Source organism: Pectinophora gossypiella, chromosome 21 (genome assembly GCF_024362695.1).
Source record: "Pectinophora gossypiella chromosome 21, ilPecGoss1.1, whole genome shotgun sequence".
Taxonomy (NCBI): domain Eukaryota; kingdom Metazoa; phylum Arthropoda; class Insecta; order Lepidoptera; family Gelechiidae; genus Pectinophora; species Pectinophora gossypiella.
The window spans coordinates 2,369,724-2,388,006 of NC_065424.1; the positions used below are offsets into that span (position 1 = coordinate 2,369,724).

Sequence of the window (18,283 nt, forward strand, 5' to 3'; positions counted from 1 at the left end):
ACACGCCAGCTGTGTCTCGCTGTCCACACGAATGTGCGCACCGGTAACGCGTAGTGTGTTCATACAAACAAACGCATCGACGGACCGGCCGACGCGCCACGCGCCGCCGGTCCATACAATCTCGATACAATAGGTACTGCGCGGCCGTCTCGCTTACGGTGTGTTCACACTGCACTTATTTAACGCCTTTTTATTGAAATTGTATAATATATTTCTACATATTATATACCTAACTTTTAAATTACCTTGTGTTTGTAAGTATGTGTCTTGTTCTTGTAATTGTATTGGTGTGTAATTTAAATGGCCTGAAATATTTTTTTGTCCTATACCTACCTATTAACCTCCAAAAATTAAAATAAACGCACCGAACAGCAATCAGAGCTATTCAAGACTACAAAGATTTTTAAAATTAAAGGGACATAATTACTCTGTCGATTTTTATGGGGGGAGTGGAGGGGCAACTGGGAAGGGATCGTAATGAATATTCCCAGCTGCTTTACTCCCACTAGTTTTGTTGTCTAGGGGATTACTGGGAATAAACTACTGTTTCACCATAACTGATTACTTAAGTATTCATGTTTCCGTTTAGGTATTTTAATAAAAAACAATAATTTACAACATTTTTATATTCATATCCTCACATTTTTTTCAAAATTACTTTTAGGTACAATTCGTCTGAAGGTAGTTCACCGCTTTTGCCTTAAAGACAAATTTACGAAAACTGGACCATCTAACAGACATGGTACATTATAGACCAAGAGCTAGCGATTTATAATAGACATTATTTTACACACCTACGCCTATATGGTACAAATTTACAAATATTGTCATGTGATATGTGGTACTTATAATATACATTAGTAAAATAATATCAATACTTTCAAAAAAGTAATTTCATAATTGATAATTATATTTATTTCTCTTTTCGAACGCCAATTTTTTGGCTAGTAAAAAAAAATAATGGCATCAAATTGATTGAACAAAAATATTTATATTTAGAATCTCCTGTGACGCCCAAATATTCAATATTTTAACTGAATTATTTTTAGTTTTAAGAACATTCAGTTTTGTTTTTTTATTTCTATTGTGATTTGTGACTAACATCATGACATTTCCCGACAAAGGCACTGGACAAAACCCAACACCCTGTAGAAACTTGCTTAAGTATACTGAGCACCTAAATACCTATAGCACCAATTATTAATGTAATGTGATGTTTTTAACTTATTTTTTATTATAGATGGCGTTGTATACGTCAGACTGTTTTTTGAGTTAGATTTATTTAAAAGTGCATCCACGCATAAATTATATATCAATCAATTTTCTTGGTGTTAAGTAAGTTAACACGACATTTATGTTATCAAAGGCGGCAAAATCGTAATAATAAAATAAATCTGTAGGTATTTACTAGGTCTGTTAACAGATTGACTTATCTAACCCACAGATATTAAAAAGTAAAACACAAGTACAACGCTGAGTTTCTTAGAGAACTTATGCATGCATGTATATGTCTGCGAAATAGTAAAGTACGCAGTAACGTGAAAGCTTTCAATAAGTACATTGCAAATATTAATTCACAGTGGACGCACTTTTAAAACCCTTATCTGTCACTGGACAAAATTAAATTAAAATAGGTATTTTTTTACAGTGATTGTAAACAGTGCTGTATTAAAATATGTGCCTCCCATAATGGTACACCTTGTGCCAAATTAAAATAGTAAATGTGGTTGAAACTCTTGTAAAAAGGTATTTTTAAAACATGCGCAAATCGCTTATTTTAGGATACACTTATTCTATTAATCACATTTATTATAACTACAATAAAATTGTGTGTGACTGTTTCGAGCCAGTATTGTGAAGGAAAATACTATATTTATTTATGTAACACAACACCTGAAGTGACTGCAAACACTACGTCTATGTGATCAACACTAAATAGGCACATGATTTATACATTGTTTTTAATTCTAGTGAGAATTTATTGCTAGTGGTATGTGTGGAATATACCATTTACTTTTATGTGCTTTTTTGATAGAATAAGACAGAATTATCTTTCTAGAGCTTTCTATATATCTCAAAGAATTATACCTATAGGCATTCTCTTATTTGAAAACGAGCCTTTGCTCGTTAGAGATAGAACAGCGGCAAATTGACACGCAGAATCAGGGTAAATTCTGTTTTATCCCACCGTACTGGGTGTATCAAACAACTTCTTTAAAATAAGCATCTTCTAAAAGTACTACATGACTACTGAACCACTCTTTGTGACACCAAGTGTATGTAAACTATCTTAAATCTACTTTAGCGTATCATAAATGGCCTCGTTGGGATATGTACCATTCAAGTGTATACTGTTACTAAAACTTAAGTCACTATCTTTACTTAGCTGGATGTCGGTCCGTTCTAGGCTTTGACTATTGCTGTTGCTCTCATTCGGATAGTCGTCCATGTTACTGGTTATTTCTAGTCGTATCGCATGAATCTTCTGGTCATCTTTTCCTTTATCACGCTCCCAAGAATCTATGGCAATAGACACATCGTTTTTACTCCCTGTTTCTTCCACCTCGCTCGACGTTATGCTTGAGTTATCCAAATCGAAGTCTGTAGTCTTCTCAATGACCACCACTTCGATATGCCTGAACGGGTTTTCTTGATTCTCAATCATCTGCCTTGCTCTCTCGTCGTTGCGTATTATAACTTCTTTCTTGACGTTGCAAATCACTGGGTCGGTAGCGAGTACGTCCACACTGCTATCATAGTTCTCTTCGTCACTTGCCTTGTTACCAGGAGTGCATATCTCCGCGTAGATGTTGTCAGAACTTGCGTCTGAGTCTATCTTTTCTTCTTCAACCTGAACAGCATCCGCTACTTGGCCGTAAGGTAAGTCCTCTATTACTGGCAGTTTCCGTTTTTGTATCGAAGAAATTGAACGTCTAATTCGAACGTGATGAGGCTCCTCTTCGGAAATATCTACAGCCGTTAAATCTTCGTCTATTTCTGACTTGGGCGTTGGAGCTCTGGGTTTGTCAATCTTCTTCCTGAAGTTGAATTTCTCGTCATTGGCTCGCTCGGTTTTAGTAGGCATACTGTTACTGTTGCTGCCTTCTTTCTTTTCGTTACACTTTTTAGGATGAAGCAAATTAGACGTAGATTTACTCAGAACTCTTTTCGTTTTGACGTGGAATTCCGAACACAATTTTTCAGTTATAAAAGAATGTTGCTTGTAGTTTATTTCGAAGTCACTATCGTTGTACAGCGAGCCAACTCCAAACATATTGATTTCTTCACAGCTCTGTATTTGATTGTAAGACTCTGACTTGACCATTGCTTTTTCGGGAATTAAGTCTGGTTGTATTCTCTGTCGTCGTTCAAGGTTCGATGATGATTTCGTTGCCGAAGATTTTTTGAGCATATTTTCGTCGAGTGATTTCAATTTTCTGCCTGAACTAGAATCACTTTCCATAGAGCCGCAGTAGTTGATCTGATCGACACTTAGGTTCTTTCTGCCATGTTTCATATTGATACCACTGTCTTCCGTATAAGGACTGTCTGGCATACCCGTTTGGACAGAAACAGATTTCGTCAAAACTGGTTTCTTGGGATTCGAACTACATTGACTCGTGCCCATGTCAGACGAAGAAGTAGTGAGCGACTTATAGGAATGACTCTTCTCTGCTGTGCCGTCGTTCTTTCTAATGCCCCCGAATCTATCTTCTATAAGCTTCGCCATATCTTGATACCTTTCTATGGAGCTATGTTTTTCTCCCAAAGGATCGAATGGGTCTTTAACGTCTCTGTACTTCTCATTGTTCTCGATAGCGGTAATCTTCTCATCGGTTAGCTTCTCCGTGCTCTTAAGAAGCTTCAAGTTCTTGAACCACTTGTGCTTCTTCTGTCCGGAATCTTCCCTGAACACGTGCATCTTGTCGTTAGAGAATAGCTCCTGTTCCACCTTGTTGTCTTCGCATTTGTCGTCCTTGCCCTCATCGTCGCTGTACACGTCGTAGTTCATATGCTCGAGTTCATTTTTGCTCAAAAATATGATCGAACCTTCGGTCTCGTCGGGAATATCTTTGAGAACCTTCTCGCTTTTGCCGAACAGTCTGGACGTGTCGATCTTCAGTCCTTGAAGCGTGAATTTGCGTTCTTTCTCGAACTTGACGGGTTCGTGATCTTCCCTGATGAGGTCTTCAGCGGTCTTGGCCTTGCCGACGACTGTGGAGTTAGCGTAGGAGATCTGTCTGATCCAGTTGTCAACGTTGAGTTGACAGAAGGTTAGAGCTTTTTGGAGGCGCGCGGAGAGGAACATTCGCTTCTCGCTGTCGAAGCCGAGCTGCGTGCGGCGGACCTTGATGTTGCTGTTGAGGGGAAGCAGCTGCAGGGCCTCTTTAGAGTGGTAGCGTGGATCCACGTGCTTGGCGGGGCTGGCGGGCGCGCCCGGCTCCGGTAGCGTACACATCACCAGCACTGGCTCCGTTACCGCCGCCCGCAGCAGGAGATCGTCTGGAAATTAATAATTATAGCGTTTAGTTCACATAACTTAGATTCTTAGAGATTAATTTCAGACTACTCATTAGTTTAACTCACTTTGTTTGTGTCTATCATCAACTACAGCGTTGATGCCCTCTCTCTTTCGTTCACTTTATAAGCACATTAACCAGATAAGTACAATTTAATTTAGCTGAGAATCGAATCCATTTTCTTCCACGGGGCTCAATATGTCTACTCAATGGATCTAAGGCTTTAAACATTCAAATCTTTATAATCAAAGCGTCGTTACGTTACCTCCGACATCATGCGCCATCTCAATAGGCACAGTCCCGGCGAGCAACCTGACGCGGGTAGGCAGCCGCCACAGGCTCAGCAGATGCGGCAGGCGGTGCGCACGCGCCGCGGCGTCCGGCGGCGGCGGCTGCGCGGTGTCAGGCATCTCCCACTCCGCCGGGGACAGCTCCTCCGGGCACACCTCGTACATTTCGCCTTTCGTGTTGATCGGCACGAAGAGTTCCTGTAATTGTATTGGTGCCTGGTATAAGTACTGTGTTATATTCAAAATTAGAAAAAAGAACTAAATTCAAAAATTATATAGCTAAACACCTGTCATAGGTAGATTAGATACCTATCATTACTAATTTAAGAGCCACGAGTTTATCGGTGTAGCGTTCTCCATGTTTTTTTAGGGTAAAAGAGGGCAGTGGTGTCCCACTTGCCTTCCGCCTCTCAGTACTCCGTCTGACGCAAGTGGGATAGCGCCCAGAGTAGTCTATTCTAAAACCGTACTAGGACTCCTGTCCTCCACCTCTGAACAGTACTGACGGTAATATTTTTAGATACCTTTTAGTATAAAACTCAAAAGTAAGTTCTATAGGGATAAGTACAGATGTCTACTAAAACCAAACCTAATAAGCAATCGTTTAGATCACAACTCATAAAAAAATGGTTTTATAATGGTTATCATTTTATTCTGTTTCTTCAATCAGTCAAGTCAATATAACATAACAAGTCAACAATGGATTTAATAGGTCGTTGCCCTTCAGTAATGTATGCGGAGTCACGTATGTAATGCATATTGTGACCATATTTCAGAAATGCCTGTTACATCTTCACGATGAAATAATCTTTACAGGTTTCATTATGAGATACGATAAATCCTACTAAAATCGTTATAAAAAAACAGCGTCAAATAATTCCTGATAGATCTGGCGGCCGCTGGCTCTTACGCTATATTCAATTCGGTACTTTCAGTCAACAAATATCCACTACTCGACACAAGATGTCGCTACTAATCCCTTTTCGAGCTGGAAAGTTTAAATATTTACACAATAAAAACACGGGCCTCGTTTCCTGCAGACACATCCTAATTTTATTTTGTTATACCTGTCATTTTAGTAGGTACATTTTAATATTACGTTATTTTATCATAACATAATATGTAATCTAAAGGCGTAGTAGAGTCCATATTATAGAGTCGGATATGATAAGAAAAAAATGTCTTAAGTCTTAAGACTAATCTTAAGATGCCTATCTAAAAACAGATAGGTATACACATAATAGGTAAGTATTTACCTACTTACATACATTCACGCTTCTAATTACTAACAGGGTGGGCAAAGCCACATGTCAACTATAGGTAGTTAATTTTAGATGTATAAGCACAGATTTAATAGTACTAGTATAAGATCGATTTCTATAATTCAATGGTCCAAATCAATATCAGAAAACTTTTTCTTCAATTAGTACTTATTTTTCTTAGTGTAGGTATGTTATTATTATTCGAAACTATCGAAATCCCAAAATAACAGGTTATGTAGACCGTAAGTGTCTATTCCGTAAGTGTGTGTGGCGTGGGTTGAAAATCAGTGTTGCCCTCTGGGTAAATTTTCACTGAACCCTGGCCTTTTTTGGTGAACTGCGGCACCCATATACCTTTATGTTTTCTAACTAAATATTAATGTTATGTGTGTATATTTTAATGTTTTAAATGTATATGTGTGTCGTAGATTTTACCTAAATAAACTTTTTTATTATTATTTTTTTATTATTATTATTCCGGCAAAAAAAAAACATTGGTTTTAGTAAATAGTAGAAACGATTCTGTAATAATTGCATATTTTAGTATGGGCAGAACAACTTCCACGTAATTCCGCTACACGCCGATAGATGGCTCTAATGTATCTAGAATAAGTACAAAATGAGTTCAATTAGTAATAAAACTAATAATGAACTTTATTTTATACTGAAAATAATATTATACATTTTCCTATATTATTGCCTTTCGTAATCTACTTAAAATATAAAAAAAATGTAAATAGTTTAAATGTATTATTTGAAAGTCCTAAAACGCGCTATCAAAGTTTTCTGTGCACTCGCTATATAATCAAATGATTTGCTCATACGAGTTGTGTCTATTGAAAGGAGAGACGGTTAGCACTCCCCTTGACAAGGATGGAACACATAAAATTGGTCGAGGCATGACCGAACATTTTTTTTTGAGTTTTTACTACCGTACTACTCCAAAGATTGTATCTACAACATCATCTTTACTAATTGGTCACTGACGTCGCTAACTGACCTATCTGAAATTTTTGACCTATCTGAAACCTATCTGCGAATTGCACCTTTTGTCAATAAGACACAAATTATTTTAGCAAAACATTACAGATACGTCAGTTTGCAAAGTCACCCACGAATTAATTAATGCATCTTTTGTACCTAAATATAAAAAATATATTTATTTAATATGTAAAAATTGAGCTTTTAAAGTGTAACTAAGTATGTTATATGAATTAAGACATTTTTGAGTTTGAGTTTACAAGAAATAATTAATAATATGTTAAATTATGAATCGCTGTCGGATTCTTCCTTCAGCACGACGCCCTGGTTGGCAGCGTGTTGCATCTTCTCATCATTATTATTCTTCTCACTCTTATCAGCTTCTGAATCTGGTTTGGCTTCGGAAGCAGAAGGTCTCTGCGACCAAGTGACTACCGACCCCCGCGGGGTCTTTGTGCCTGGAGGATAATGAGCATTGCTAATGTTAAGAGAAAAATTAAATCGAAAAAATCTGACTCGGAGAGAGAGAGAGAGAGAGAGAGAGAGAGAGAGAGAGAGAGAGCGTCTGTGTGGTGTGTGTGTGTGTTGCGTGGAATTGGTTTAGGGCGACAATAATGCCCTTAAAATCGGAAAATTTCAATATCGCATAGCTTTTTTATTTAATAAATCGTTCATGAACTTGTTTCTAAACTTATAAATAAATGTAACAAAAAAAATACTTGCTTACTTACAATACTTTCAATACTTGCGTTGTAGGTAAATAATGAAATAGCTACCTATTTTAAAAACGTAATATTCTGGACTCTAAAAGTATATAATCGGATCGTGTCGGACACAGGATGAAATGATAACCACGTGCTCAGCGATGAAGGAAAACATCGTGAAGAAACCCACATTCCTGAGAAATGCATTTTCGGAGGTATTTGACCTAACCTGAACCAGTATTGGGCTGGTTTTCCCATCGCGGGCTGAAAGGCCAGATAGTCGATTCTGTAAATAACCGGACCTGTCAAATCTTCAGGTTAGGTAAGCGGACCCTGTGAGAAACGGGATAATGCTAGGGAGATAGAAGGCAGAATAATGAGACTAGCACAAAAAGTGTCTTAGGCCGATTTTGACCGCTCGTGTCCAAAAGTGTTCTGGAGTGAGTGAAAAAACAACAATAAAATTACCACCATCCAAATATTTCCAATCTGGACCGTAATAGATAGCATCTTCCTTGAACGATCGATGCTGTTTCTGGCTGGATGACGTAGAGAGCCACGTTATGATCGCGTTCCTGCCATACTCCTCCAGATCACCTATACCATCATTTGATATCATCGAACAGTTAGTGGACAGAACTTTCAACTGCGGCACACATGTCACCTCATACATATATTTCAGCAACGGTATCAAGGGATCGCCAAATTTGAGAGTGAACCAGTTCGCTTGCTTCTCGTAACACGCCCACATCTCTTCTTGAGTTTCATCTAACGGAACGTACAGAACCTCCATAGGAATATTGACGAATTTGGAAGTCTCGTAAATAGTGTAAAATTTCTCTAAAATGTCATTTTTATCCGCGTTTTTTATGGTAAACACTAGGACGATAATGTCAGCGTGCTCGACTAGCCATTTCGGTTGGATAATATCAAATCTTTTATTGAATATGCAGGCCATCTGCAGCCAGTTGTATGCGTTTAAGTTCAACTCCGACAAATCTAGTTCTTTGCTCAAAACCATCGGCTTTTTCTCGTACAAATGCGGCATTAGATTGTTATCCATTACCGTTTTTATTCAGCTAAATAACTCTTGAAATAAACGCCTTTGCTGGTTACTATACTTAAATATTCCAGTTTATTTGATAACATCATTTGATGGGAAGTGTCAGGAAATGTCATATGTCAAAATCCTCTGACTGCACGTCATTCAAATGTCAAGGAAGTGTAATTTTAATAATTATTGCACACCTCCCAATGCGTACTCATTGCAATTGTGTCTCTGTAGAAAAAAAATAGTAATTTCCTTGAGTAAATAAGGCGTTATCGTTATGATAAATAGGTATCTTAAACACTGCTTGCTCAGAAATTTAATTTATACTATGTCACTTGTTCCTAGCTGTAACAGAAACTGTAACTTTGTTCCGTTATTGCGTTGGGCTCACGATTCGGAGGTCCCGGGTTCGAATCCCGGTGGGGACACATCACGAAAGTTTGGTTATAGGACATTACACGCTGATCACCTGATTGTCCGAAAGAAAGATGATTCGTGCTTCGGAAGGCACGTTAAGACGTTGGTCCTGGTTACTACTTAGTGATGTAAGTAAGTAGTCGTTACATGAGCCATGTCAGAGGCCTTTGGCGGCTCAATAGTAACCCTGACACCAGGGTTTAAACAACAATAAATTGGGTTTTCCTTTTGCCTTCCACAGTACTCTGTCTGACGCGAGTGGGATGGCCTTGCACACTACCCCCTTTAACGTCATAAGATCGAATTTCCTTTTAAAATCCCCATTTTCTAACTATCGTGTTTGGAAATCTCGACCTTAGGAGGTTAAAACGTAACATAAAATACACATAATATTATATTGATCCTCCCACATAACCAAATGGTTGGTGTCCCAAATATCGTAAAGTTCCAACACGCACTGTCCACTTGCATGGATTAGACCGCACACGACGCCATTCTTAGAATCATCCGTCCACACTGACTCAGATTTACTAGTGATGCTACTACTTGAATATCGAGTCTAGTTTTTGCTTCTACCGTCGACTGGTAGCAAATAAAAAACATATGATTTTCGCCCATATAAATGGGCGTTGGATCACCTGTCACTACAATGATTAAGTATATTATAATATAGGTGGTTGGGCCTAGGGTGGTGACCTAGTAGTTGAGCGTCGAGCTCACGATCCGGAGGTCCTGGGTTCGAATCCCGGTGGGGACATATCACAAAAATCACTTTGTGATCCCTAGTTTGGTTAGGACATTACAGACTTCGAGTCAAAAAATTCTGCAAGTTGTCTGACACCTGGGTTGAGGAGGTTGTTAATCATAACCCACACGATAGAAGAATAAATCGATCGATTTATCATGGTCACATCACTAATTCCTAGTAGCTAGGTAGGTTCACACTGTAAGTTTTCTAAGCAGTTGTAGTAAAATATTAGTTATTCTTGACAGAGGACTGAACAACAGTTTTTAATGTTTCGCTGTCATACGGTAAAGTAAGGACCGTTGTTTCTTCAAAACATTATTGTAAACATGTTTTGCACTGTTGTTTTTCATCCTTTTTATGAGTTGCCATTCTGAATTCCAAATTTATGCCATACTAGCTTTTGCCCGCGAGTTCGTCCGCGTGGCGTGTTATAAAAGAGATACCTTTGTGTGTGTGGGAGAAAGGATAAAAAATGCTTAATTTTATTAATTTTTAAATGAAGTTATAGTATAAGTAGCTCAGTTAAATAATGAATTGTTATTAATTTTTAGATTATTACTTTATGATAATTTGGTTTAATATAAATTTAGGAAAATACGATCAGAGGAGGCTAACCCTTTCGTCTGGCATTCAGAGATGAGAATGTTTTTTTCATACAAATGTTTTTTCCCGCTAATTCCCGTTCCCGTGGGAATTTCGGGAATTCCTTTCTTAGTGCACCTCTACGGTACCTAAGCTACTTTCCTTCCAAATTTCAAGTGCCTACGTTTAGCCGTTTAGGCTGTGCGTTGATATGTCAGTCAGTCAGTTTCTCCTTTTATATATTTAATATAAATAATAGATGCGACAAAACTAAAATATTGTAACGTTAAAAAAAACTGAATTTACCAAGTGGGAGCCCGCAGTCAGCCCCATTTGTTCAGGCAAGTAGTAAAAGTAGTAGTTTCAGTGAGGTGTGGGTACTTAGTTCATCTTGCGATGGATGTGCCTCTGACTGCTCCGTTGGGGGGTTGGGTGTTTTTTTCCTTTGATGGGTTTGCTCTTGACCCCAGACTTGCCCGAAGGCAATGACGAGGCCTAAGATGGAGCGAGCTCGCCCAGAAGGTGCCTGTTCACTCTGACCTTGAAAGCACCCGGGTTATATGCATCGGAAATACAGAAGACGGCAGAGAATTCCACTCCTTAGCAGTGCGCATAATGAAGGACGAAGCGAAGCCCTTTGTCTGGAAGTACCCGGCCGTACGTCTGGAAGTCCGAAGATGAAAGGGGGATGGTGGAATGAGCTCGTGTAGATCGCGGGTATATTAGCGATAGGTATTTATTTTATCAATAAATCTGAATTTAACAAATAGGAAATGTTTATGTGAAAGAGCCCAGAACGTAACTCGTATAGAAACAGAGCTTTTGTCCTGCACCCGTGAATAGGATAAGTTATCGCAGACGAACAATACTATACTGCGTAATATTTCTTATCAAAACTTAAGCATTTGCATTAAACTGCAAGTACCTACCTAACCAGTGGTATGTGGTTCCCGGGAATGTCCCCCAAAGTTATAATATTCCTGTTGTAAAATCTTTTTAATAGTAAGGACATTCTTGTTCTTTGGAAAATTGTTCTTTCTTGTACAGTCATGAGCAATATAATGTACCCACTTTAGGACTCTGTCGCACTAACATACCTATTTAGTGTGACTTACAGTTCAATTTATCAAAAAAGTTAATGTGACATGGTACCAAAGTGTATACATATTAATGCTCGTGACCGTACTCTGGTTTTATCTGCCTAAAGGTTAGGTAAAAAAACTCTTTTTAGATAAGTTTTGCGTCTCTTTAAAGCTTTTCACTGCCGGGTGTTCTCAGAGCGGGACGCAACATCACTGGTAAGGATACTTATATTCTGATCCAATCTGCCTAGGCTAGATAATAAAGCTCTTTCTACATAACTTTTGCGCCCTGTACTACCGGAAATGTTCCCAGAGCGGGGCGCAACATCACTGTACATACCTACTATACAGGATGTTAGTAATATCGTGATGAACACTTTGGGGGATGATTCAAGCCATGATTCTGAGTCAATATTGTAGCGACATAGTAAATATTATATAAGTATAGCATATTAATCGCGTATCTGTATTCCGATGTCTTAACGGGTCGGCAGTCTTAGCGCGACCGCCGCTCTGGTAATATGTACTGTATCTAATACGTGCGCTACCTAACTCAATATAGTGAACTGATATCAGGAAGAGTGCTTTCATTTATTCTCCCGAACTAAAGAACTGAACATATAACTGAACACGATAAATCTGGCCTAACAACACAAAAATATGTGGTGGAATTTTGATTTTGAGTGGAATTTTCCATCGCAAAAGTATGGAACTGAAAATAATTAAAAAAGACACTAAAATTTTCAAGAATTTTCGGACAGGAAATTCGACTTGACATCAACTCAGAACTAATCATTATTTGAATCACCCCCTCAGTATTGGTTACGATGTTACTAACACTATAATTTATTACTTATAATAATTCTTTGAACAATAACTCGTGTTTGACCAGGGAAAAATAATCGGAATACAACGGGCTATCACCCAGTTACCTTACACAGTTCAAAAGTTGACTGAATCCTGACATTGGTCACCATTACCACATATAAAGTAACTGTTCACCTTTATGTGGTTGCGCATTAAGTTCAGTTTAATAAAGAAAAACGTTTGTCATACGCAAATAAATTTTGGTCGCGCGTTTGACCTACAAAGTTAAAATTGCAGTTGCAAAAAGGTTTTTCTTCTGTCGTTATTGAGTAGGCAACTGTTTGCCGATTGTAAATAGGAGTTGGTAATGTGGGTCTGTGCGGTGCATGTAAAATAATGTCCGAAATATGTCGGTCGGCGCAAGCGCACGTCGTAGTACGAGATATGTTGCAGAATGTCAATAAGGTAGGCCGTTCACTTCCACTGGACTGCTGTTGAACTTATTTCGTGTCATTGCAGATGCGTCATAGAGATTATGACATGGTCTTTTAATAGGTACTTACTTTGTAACAGAATTATAGAATAAGGATACTACGCATAGAACGGCAAATCTCCGCTCCCGACCAGCGGCTAAACTAGGCTTACCTCACCCCCCTCGATCTTACTTTAGTCTTCAATCGTTTGGACGTCCAGTCCAATCAATCGACGTATGTATACTATATTATATAGGGTGTTAGCTGAATCAGTATTCGTTACGATGTCACTTACACCCCACACAAGTACATACGGTAGCCATACAAGTAGGTATGGGTGTTAGTGACACCGTAACGAATACTGAGGGGGATGGTTCAGACCATGATTCTGAGTTGATATCAAGTGGAATTTTCAGTCTGAATATTCCTGAAAATTTTTGTGTTATTTTTAATTATTTTCAATTCCATACTTTTGCGACGAAAAATTCCACTTGATATCATCTCAGAATCATGGCGTCAATCACCTCTCAAAGTTTTCGTTACGATGTCGCTAACACCCTGTACATAGGTATGTACCTACATTATAGGACAACAACCATTTGATAACACGACTCCCCCAGTTTGGGTACTCAGAGGTACGGTCACGAGCATTAATATGTATACACTTTGGTACCATGTCACATTAACTTTTTTGACAAATTGAACTGTAAGTCTCACTAAATGTCAAATAAATGTTAGTGCGACTGAGTCCTAAAGTGGGTACATTATATTGCTCATGACTGTACGATAAGGTGCAAAAGTCCAATCAGTTGTGTGATGCTCTGTCGCGGAGCCACCACCTCCAATTCAGTTGAAAACGATATAGATTACTGTACGTACCATGTACATAGTGTACGTGAAAAGATTTTATGTGTACGTGCTATAATTAGAAAGAAAACAACAAATTAAAGTGGCTTCGCTGGAGAGCATACTCCCCAGCGGAGCCACTCAGTTTGCATACTTCGAGATGTTTTCTTCCTGTAAATTGAAGTATAGTTTGATGTACGTACTACGTACATAGTGTACGTGGAAAGATTTTATGTGTACGTGCTATAATTAGAAAGAAAACAACAAATTAAAGTGTATATGACGGCATGAACAAAACGTGAAGCGCTGAAGATTTTAAGACACAATCTCCTTGCGAGAACTTTTTATCTATGCACAAACTACTAAGAGAACCTATTTCAGACGAACGTCTCTCATACAAAACAAAGAGCCTCAGAATTTAGAGTATGACACTTGATTTGACATATAAAATTATATTGCCACACGCAAAAATAATTGTGGGGTTGCCATAGTAATGATATGGCACGGCGTGGCAGTAGTGATAGCTTTAAATTATTTAGATTACTTACTTTAAATTTTGATGACAAGGTTTATAAAAAAAAGACTGCAGTTTACTTGTATAACATTTTATTTTTTAATTTTGTTTTATATTTTATGGATTTTTTTTCTGAAATAGAGCTTTATTATTATTATTTTAAATATGCCCTTTTGCATTAATGGCAAACTTTCCTCTAAACTCTCTAATCTAGAGACATCTGTACCCTTTAATATTTTGTTTATAATAACACTGCTAATCTGCTACATTTGCGCTATGGTACAATTTTTTTGTATGAACATTTCCGGCCGTGTATCTATGACAGATTTGACATAAATTGTCAGTGCCGTACCGATCAAAATTTAAAGTAATCTAAATAATTTAAAGCTATCGTAGTGATAGCCACGCCGTGCCATATCATTACTATGGCAACCCCACAATTATTTTTGCGTGTGGCAATATAATTTTATATGTCAAATCAAGTGTCATACTCTAAATTCTGAGGCTCTTTGTTTTGTATGAGAGACGTTCGTCTGAAATAGGTTCTCTTAGTAGTTTGTGCATAGATAAAAAGTTCTCGCAAGGAGATTGTTTCTTAAAATCTTCAGCGCTTCACGTTTTGTTCATGCCGTCATATACACTTTAATTTGTTGTTTTCTTTCTAATTATAGCACGTACACATAAAATCTTTCCACGTACACTATGTACGTAGTACGTACATCAAACTATACTTCAATTTACAGGAAGAAAACATCTCGAAGTATGCAAACTGAGTGGCTCCGCTGGGGAGTATGCTCTCCAGCGAAGCCACTTTAATTTGTTGTTTTCTTTCTAATTATAGCACGTACACATAAAATCTTTTCACGTACACTATGTACATGGTACGTACAGTAATCTATATCGTTTTCAACTGAATTGGAGGTGGTGGCTCCGCGACAGAGCATCACACAATCAGTTTCTTGCAAAGTAATTCATTAACTGGTTGCACTTAAGACCTCCTGGTTACATGTCGTTTCTGTAATAGACCAAAAACACTTACAAAAACAAAAATGTTATAATTATGACAACCAATGGTTCATAATTTCACCACTGTTTAATTCGTCTGCAATTTTGCACTTTGATTGTACATCCATCGCAAGATGAACGCCTACCGAGCTTTTTATTAGACCAACGTGATAGATAAATTGTGAAGGTGTCCATTATTAGAAACCCTGTTTTCCGATCTATTTGAATCCGATTATTCTAGCCATAGAGGCAGCCAATCAGCCCGCGACACCAAACACTTCAGGACCCCGATACCGACCCCGCCGGCGTGGTCGATGACTTCCATCATCGCTTATCGTATCGATCAACTAGGGTCGATTAATTCTTTTAAATATTTTTTCCTCTCAGACGGCGCTCTGAGCTGAGGTTCGCGCCCAACTGGCCTGTTGACTTAAACGTTGTACCGGGTGAGAGCCTTCAGCGCTCCCCATTTGTCCGGCCAAGTAGTTAATGCCACCTGCGGCAAATCTACAATAAGTCACATCAAAAAAAAAGAAGATCTATTTGAGTTTTGACCTAAACACTTTCCGACAGAAATTCCATTAAGTATGTTTTCCATTTCATCGTTTGTTGTAGGAACTATATTTCTTTTCTCACGATTATTTTGAAAAGAAGAATTTAAGGCCATCGCCAAGTACAAGTAACATCCGTTAGCGCGACAGTTTAAAATTTTCGGAGAAGTATGAAATTGCTATGGGAAATTGTCAGCAAACACCATAATGATAAAATAGGAAGATTACTGTTTCGCTACAGACTGTTTTACCGACACCACACCCCGGACACTTCATACAAACAAGTAAACAACCTCGTTTTACCCAGACACTACACATTGACATTATCGTACACGCACGTCTGTGTGTAGTTTAGATTTGAATGTGTATACGATTCAAATCTAAACTCTGTTCGATGGGGGGTGAAGAAAGCAACCGTCCCGTTTCCGTTCCCGCCAAAAAGCCTTAGTAGGTTATATGTACAATGACAGGGTCGCCAGATCTACCAAAAGAAAAACAGCTTTAATAATCGAGTCAATGAAAGGTTTCACTTCTGTTTTTTCCTTTGTAATGGTAGTTTATTATATTATTTAAAATAATAAGTTAGGATGTTTCGGCTTTATTGTTTCTATAATATGCCAGCTGCGACCAATAATATACATATAGAATCAAGGTTCTGTTCAACCAAGAAGTTCTTTTTGTTCTCTTTACTTTCTCTTTAGTTATTAGTTCTCTTTTCTTTTACTTGTTTTTTTTTTCTTATTTTTTACATAAGGAATTATTTTCCGTGTGATATAAAGTATCACGTCAAATTGAGTAAATTACTCAAAACTTAATAGGAAGTTAAGCATTAAGCACTTACTCGCAATTTTGAAACGGTGTCAAGTGAATTCAACAGTGGCTGCAAATTGTCTGTGATTACTTGTGGCTCTGCCCACCCCATTAGGGATTACGGGCGTGAGTTTATGTATGTATGTATGTATGTGTCAAGTGAATTAGAGGTGAGATGTTTGGAAGTAAAACAACAAAATTAAATAAAGAAAGTGTCTTTTGTCTTTTTTCTTCGTAAAAATAAGAAACACTATGTATACACATCGTTTCATAGCGTATTTCCGTCTTCATAGTATCCGCTTTACCTAACCTGAAGATTTGACAGTCTGTTTTTTTACAGAAGCGACTGCCTGTCTTATCTTCCATATCGTCGACAGATTTTGTGTGTGTCATATCAAATTCGGATTGTTTTATATATGCTTGTCTCTCGAGGCTCTGTCCGTGTACGTGTTAAATAAATAGATAGTGCAATTTTACACTTCAAATCGACTCTTATATTATAATATAGGTATATTTTCAAACTAGGAACGTTCATACCGGTATCAATTCCAGTGACGTTACCGATACCCAGACGGCACCCCCTTCCCCCCTTACATAATTAAGGGGCCATTATGCCATAAACAAAAGACAACTCGCGTCCACTCGCGTCATTTTTCGCAACAGACGTGTTGTAGGGCTGGCAGTAACGACTTGAGAAAAAGTTTTTATTAAATTAATGGCATTTTTATAACGAAGTTCTCGTTTTATTTTATTTTTTAAATCGTGCTCCTTCCTTCCGGTTGATTAAGGAAGGCTTGTGCATCAGTGGTGTGTAAAGAAGTACGTTTGGTATTGGTAGGTAGTCATAATTATTTTGAAAATGAAAACGTCAATATTTTCAAGGCACATATTTGATTCTCTGCTGCACGTATCCCTTTTCATCGATTGATATTTGATTACTTACATATCAGATAATGATTGTGTAATATAGTAAAGGAAACAGATCACGTGGAATAACTATTTTCTAAAAATATTTTTTTCGCATTTATTGTGTCTATTCAGTCAAAGATTCTCGCCCGAGACGAAACGCAGCCATTATTACGTTACATTTCAGAGAATCGTGAAACATTTTTCACTTTAAACAAATAATAAAAACAAAAGTTTTATATCCTAATCGTGACAACCCTGAGGGTCGTCCTAGCAACACAGTTCACGAAGGGCACTGCCCTTGTCCTTAACAACTTTACATTTACCGTCGCTTTACACCTCTCTGTTTGGATTCCAAATGCATTTTAGATTTGCGTAACTGCAAACGTAACTTGGCACAGGATTTTCTTTTAACAATAAAAGTTAGAACGCTGTTCCAGACTTTAGAATGCTAGCTTTAGGGTTTATTCTCAAACGGACTAAACCTAAGATCTTTACTGTAGTCCTTTAAGAGTTACTACGGGTTAAGAAACAAAATAGAAAAAGAGTGTAATGTTCTTTTGAGTGAGACTTTTTTTTTAAGTTTATAATGGGTCTGTACGTGATTGGTATTTAATTTTATGTTTATAGGGATAGGACTTCGGTTCGGTTTAATGATCTACTATTTTAAGGCGCACATTAAATTTTAGTGCCTAGACTTCGTTCTTTTTACGCTTTTACTCAATCTGCGTTAA

General features: G+C 37.8%; 1 protein-coding gene and 1 non-coding gene across 4 annotated transcripts in view; one reads left to right on the forward strand and one right to left on the reverse strand.

Moving 5' to 3' along the window:
• Nucleotides 1-611: 611 nt before the first annotated feature.
• LOC126376477 (uncharacterized) overlaps nucleotides 612-18,283 on the reverse strand; it is a 148,078-nt gene continuing 130,406 nt past the window's right edge. For all 3 annotated transcript variants that reach the window (XM_050023873.1, XM_050023872.1, XM_050023871.1), the window contains 2 exons: nucleotides 4,786-5,008; nucleotides 612-4,503 (listed from right to left, as the gene is read on the reverse strand). In XM_050023873.1, coding sequence (XP_049879830.1) covers nucleotides 2,297-4,503; nucleotides 4,786-5,008 — 2,430 coding nt within the window. In that variant the 3' untranslated portion in view covers nucleotides 612-2,296. The remainder of the gene's footprint in view (nucleotides 4,504-4,785; nucleotides 5,009-18,283) is intronic.
• On the forward strand, nucleotides 6,902-6,987 carry LOC126376906 (U6atac minor spliceosomal RNA). Its single transcript, XR_007567776.1, has one exon. It is a non-coding gene; the product is annotated as a U6atac minor spliceosomal RNA (small nuclear RNA).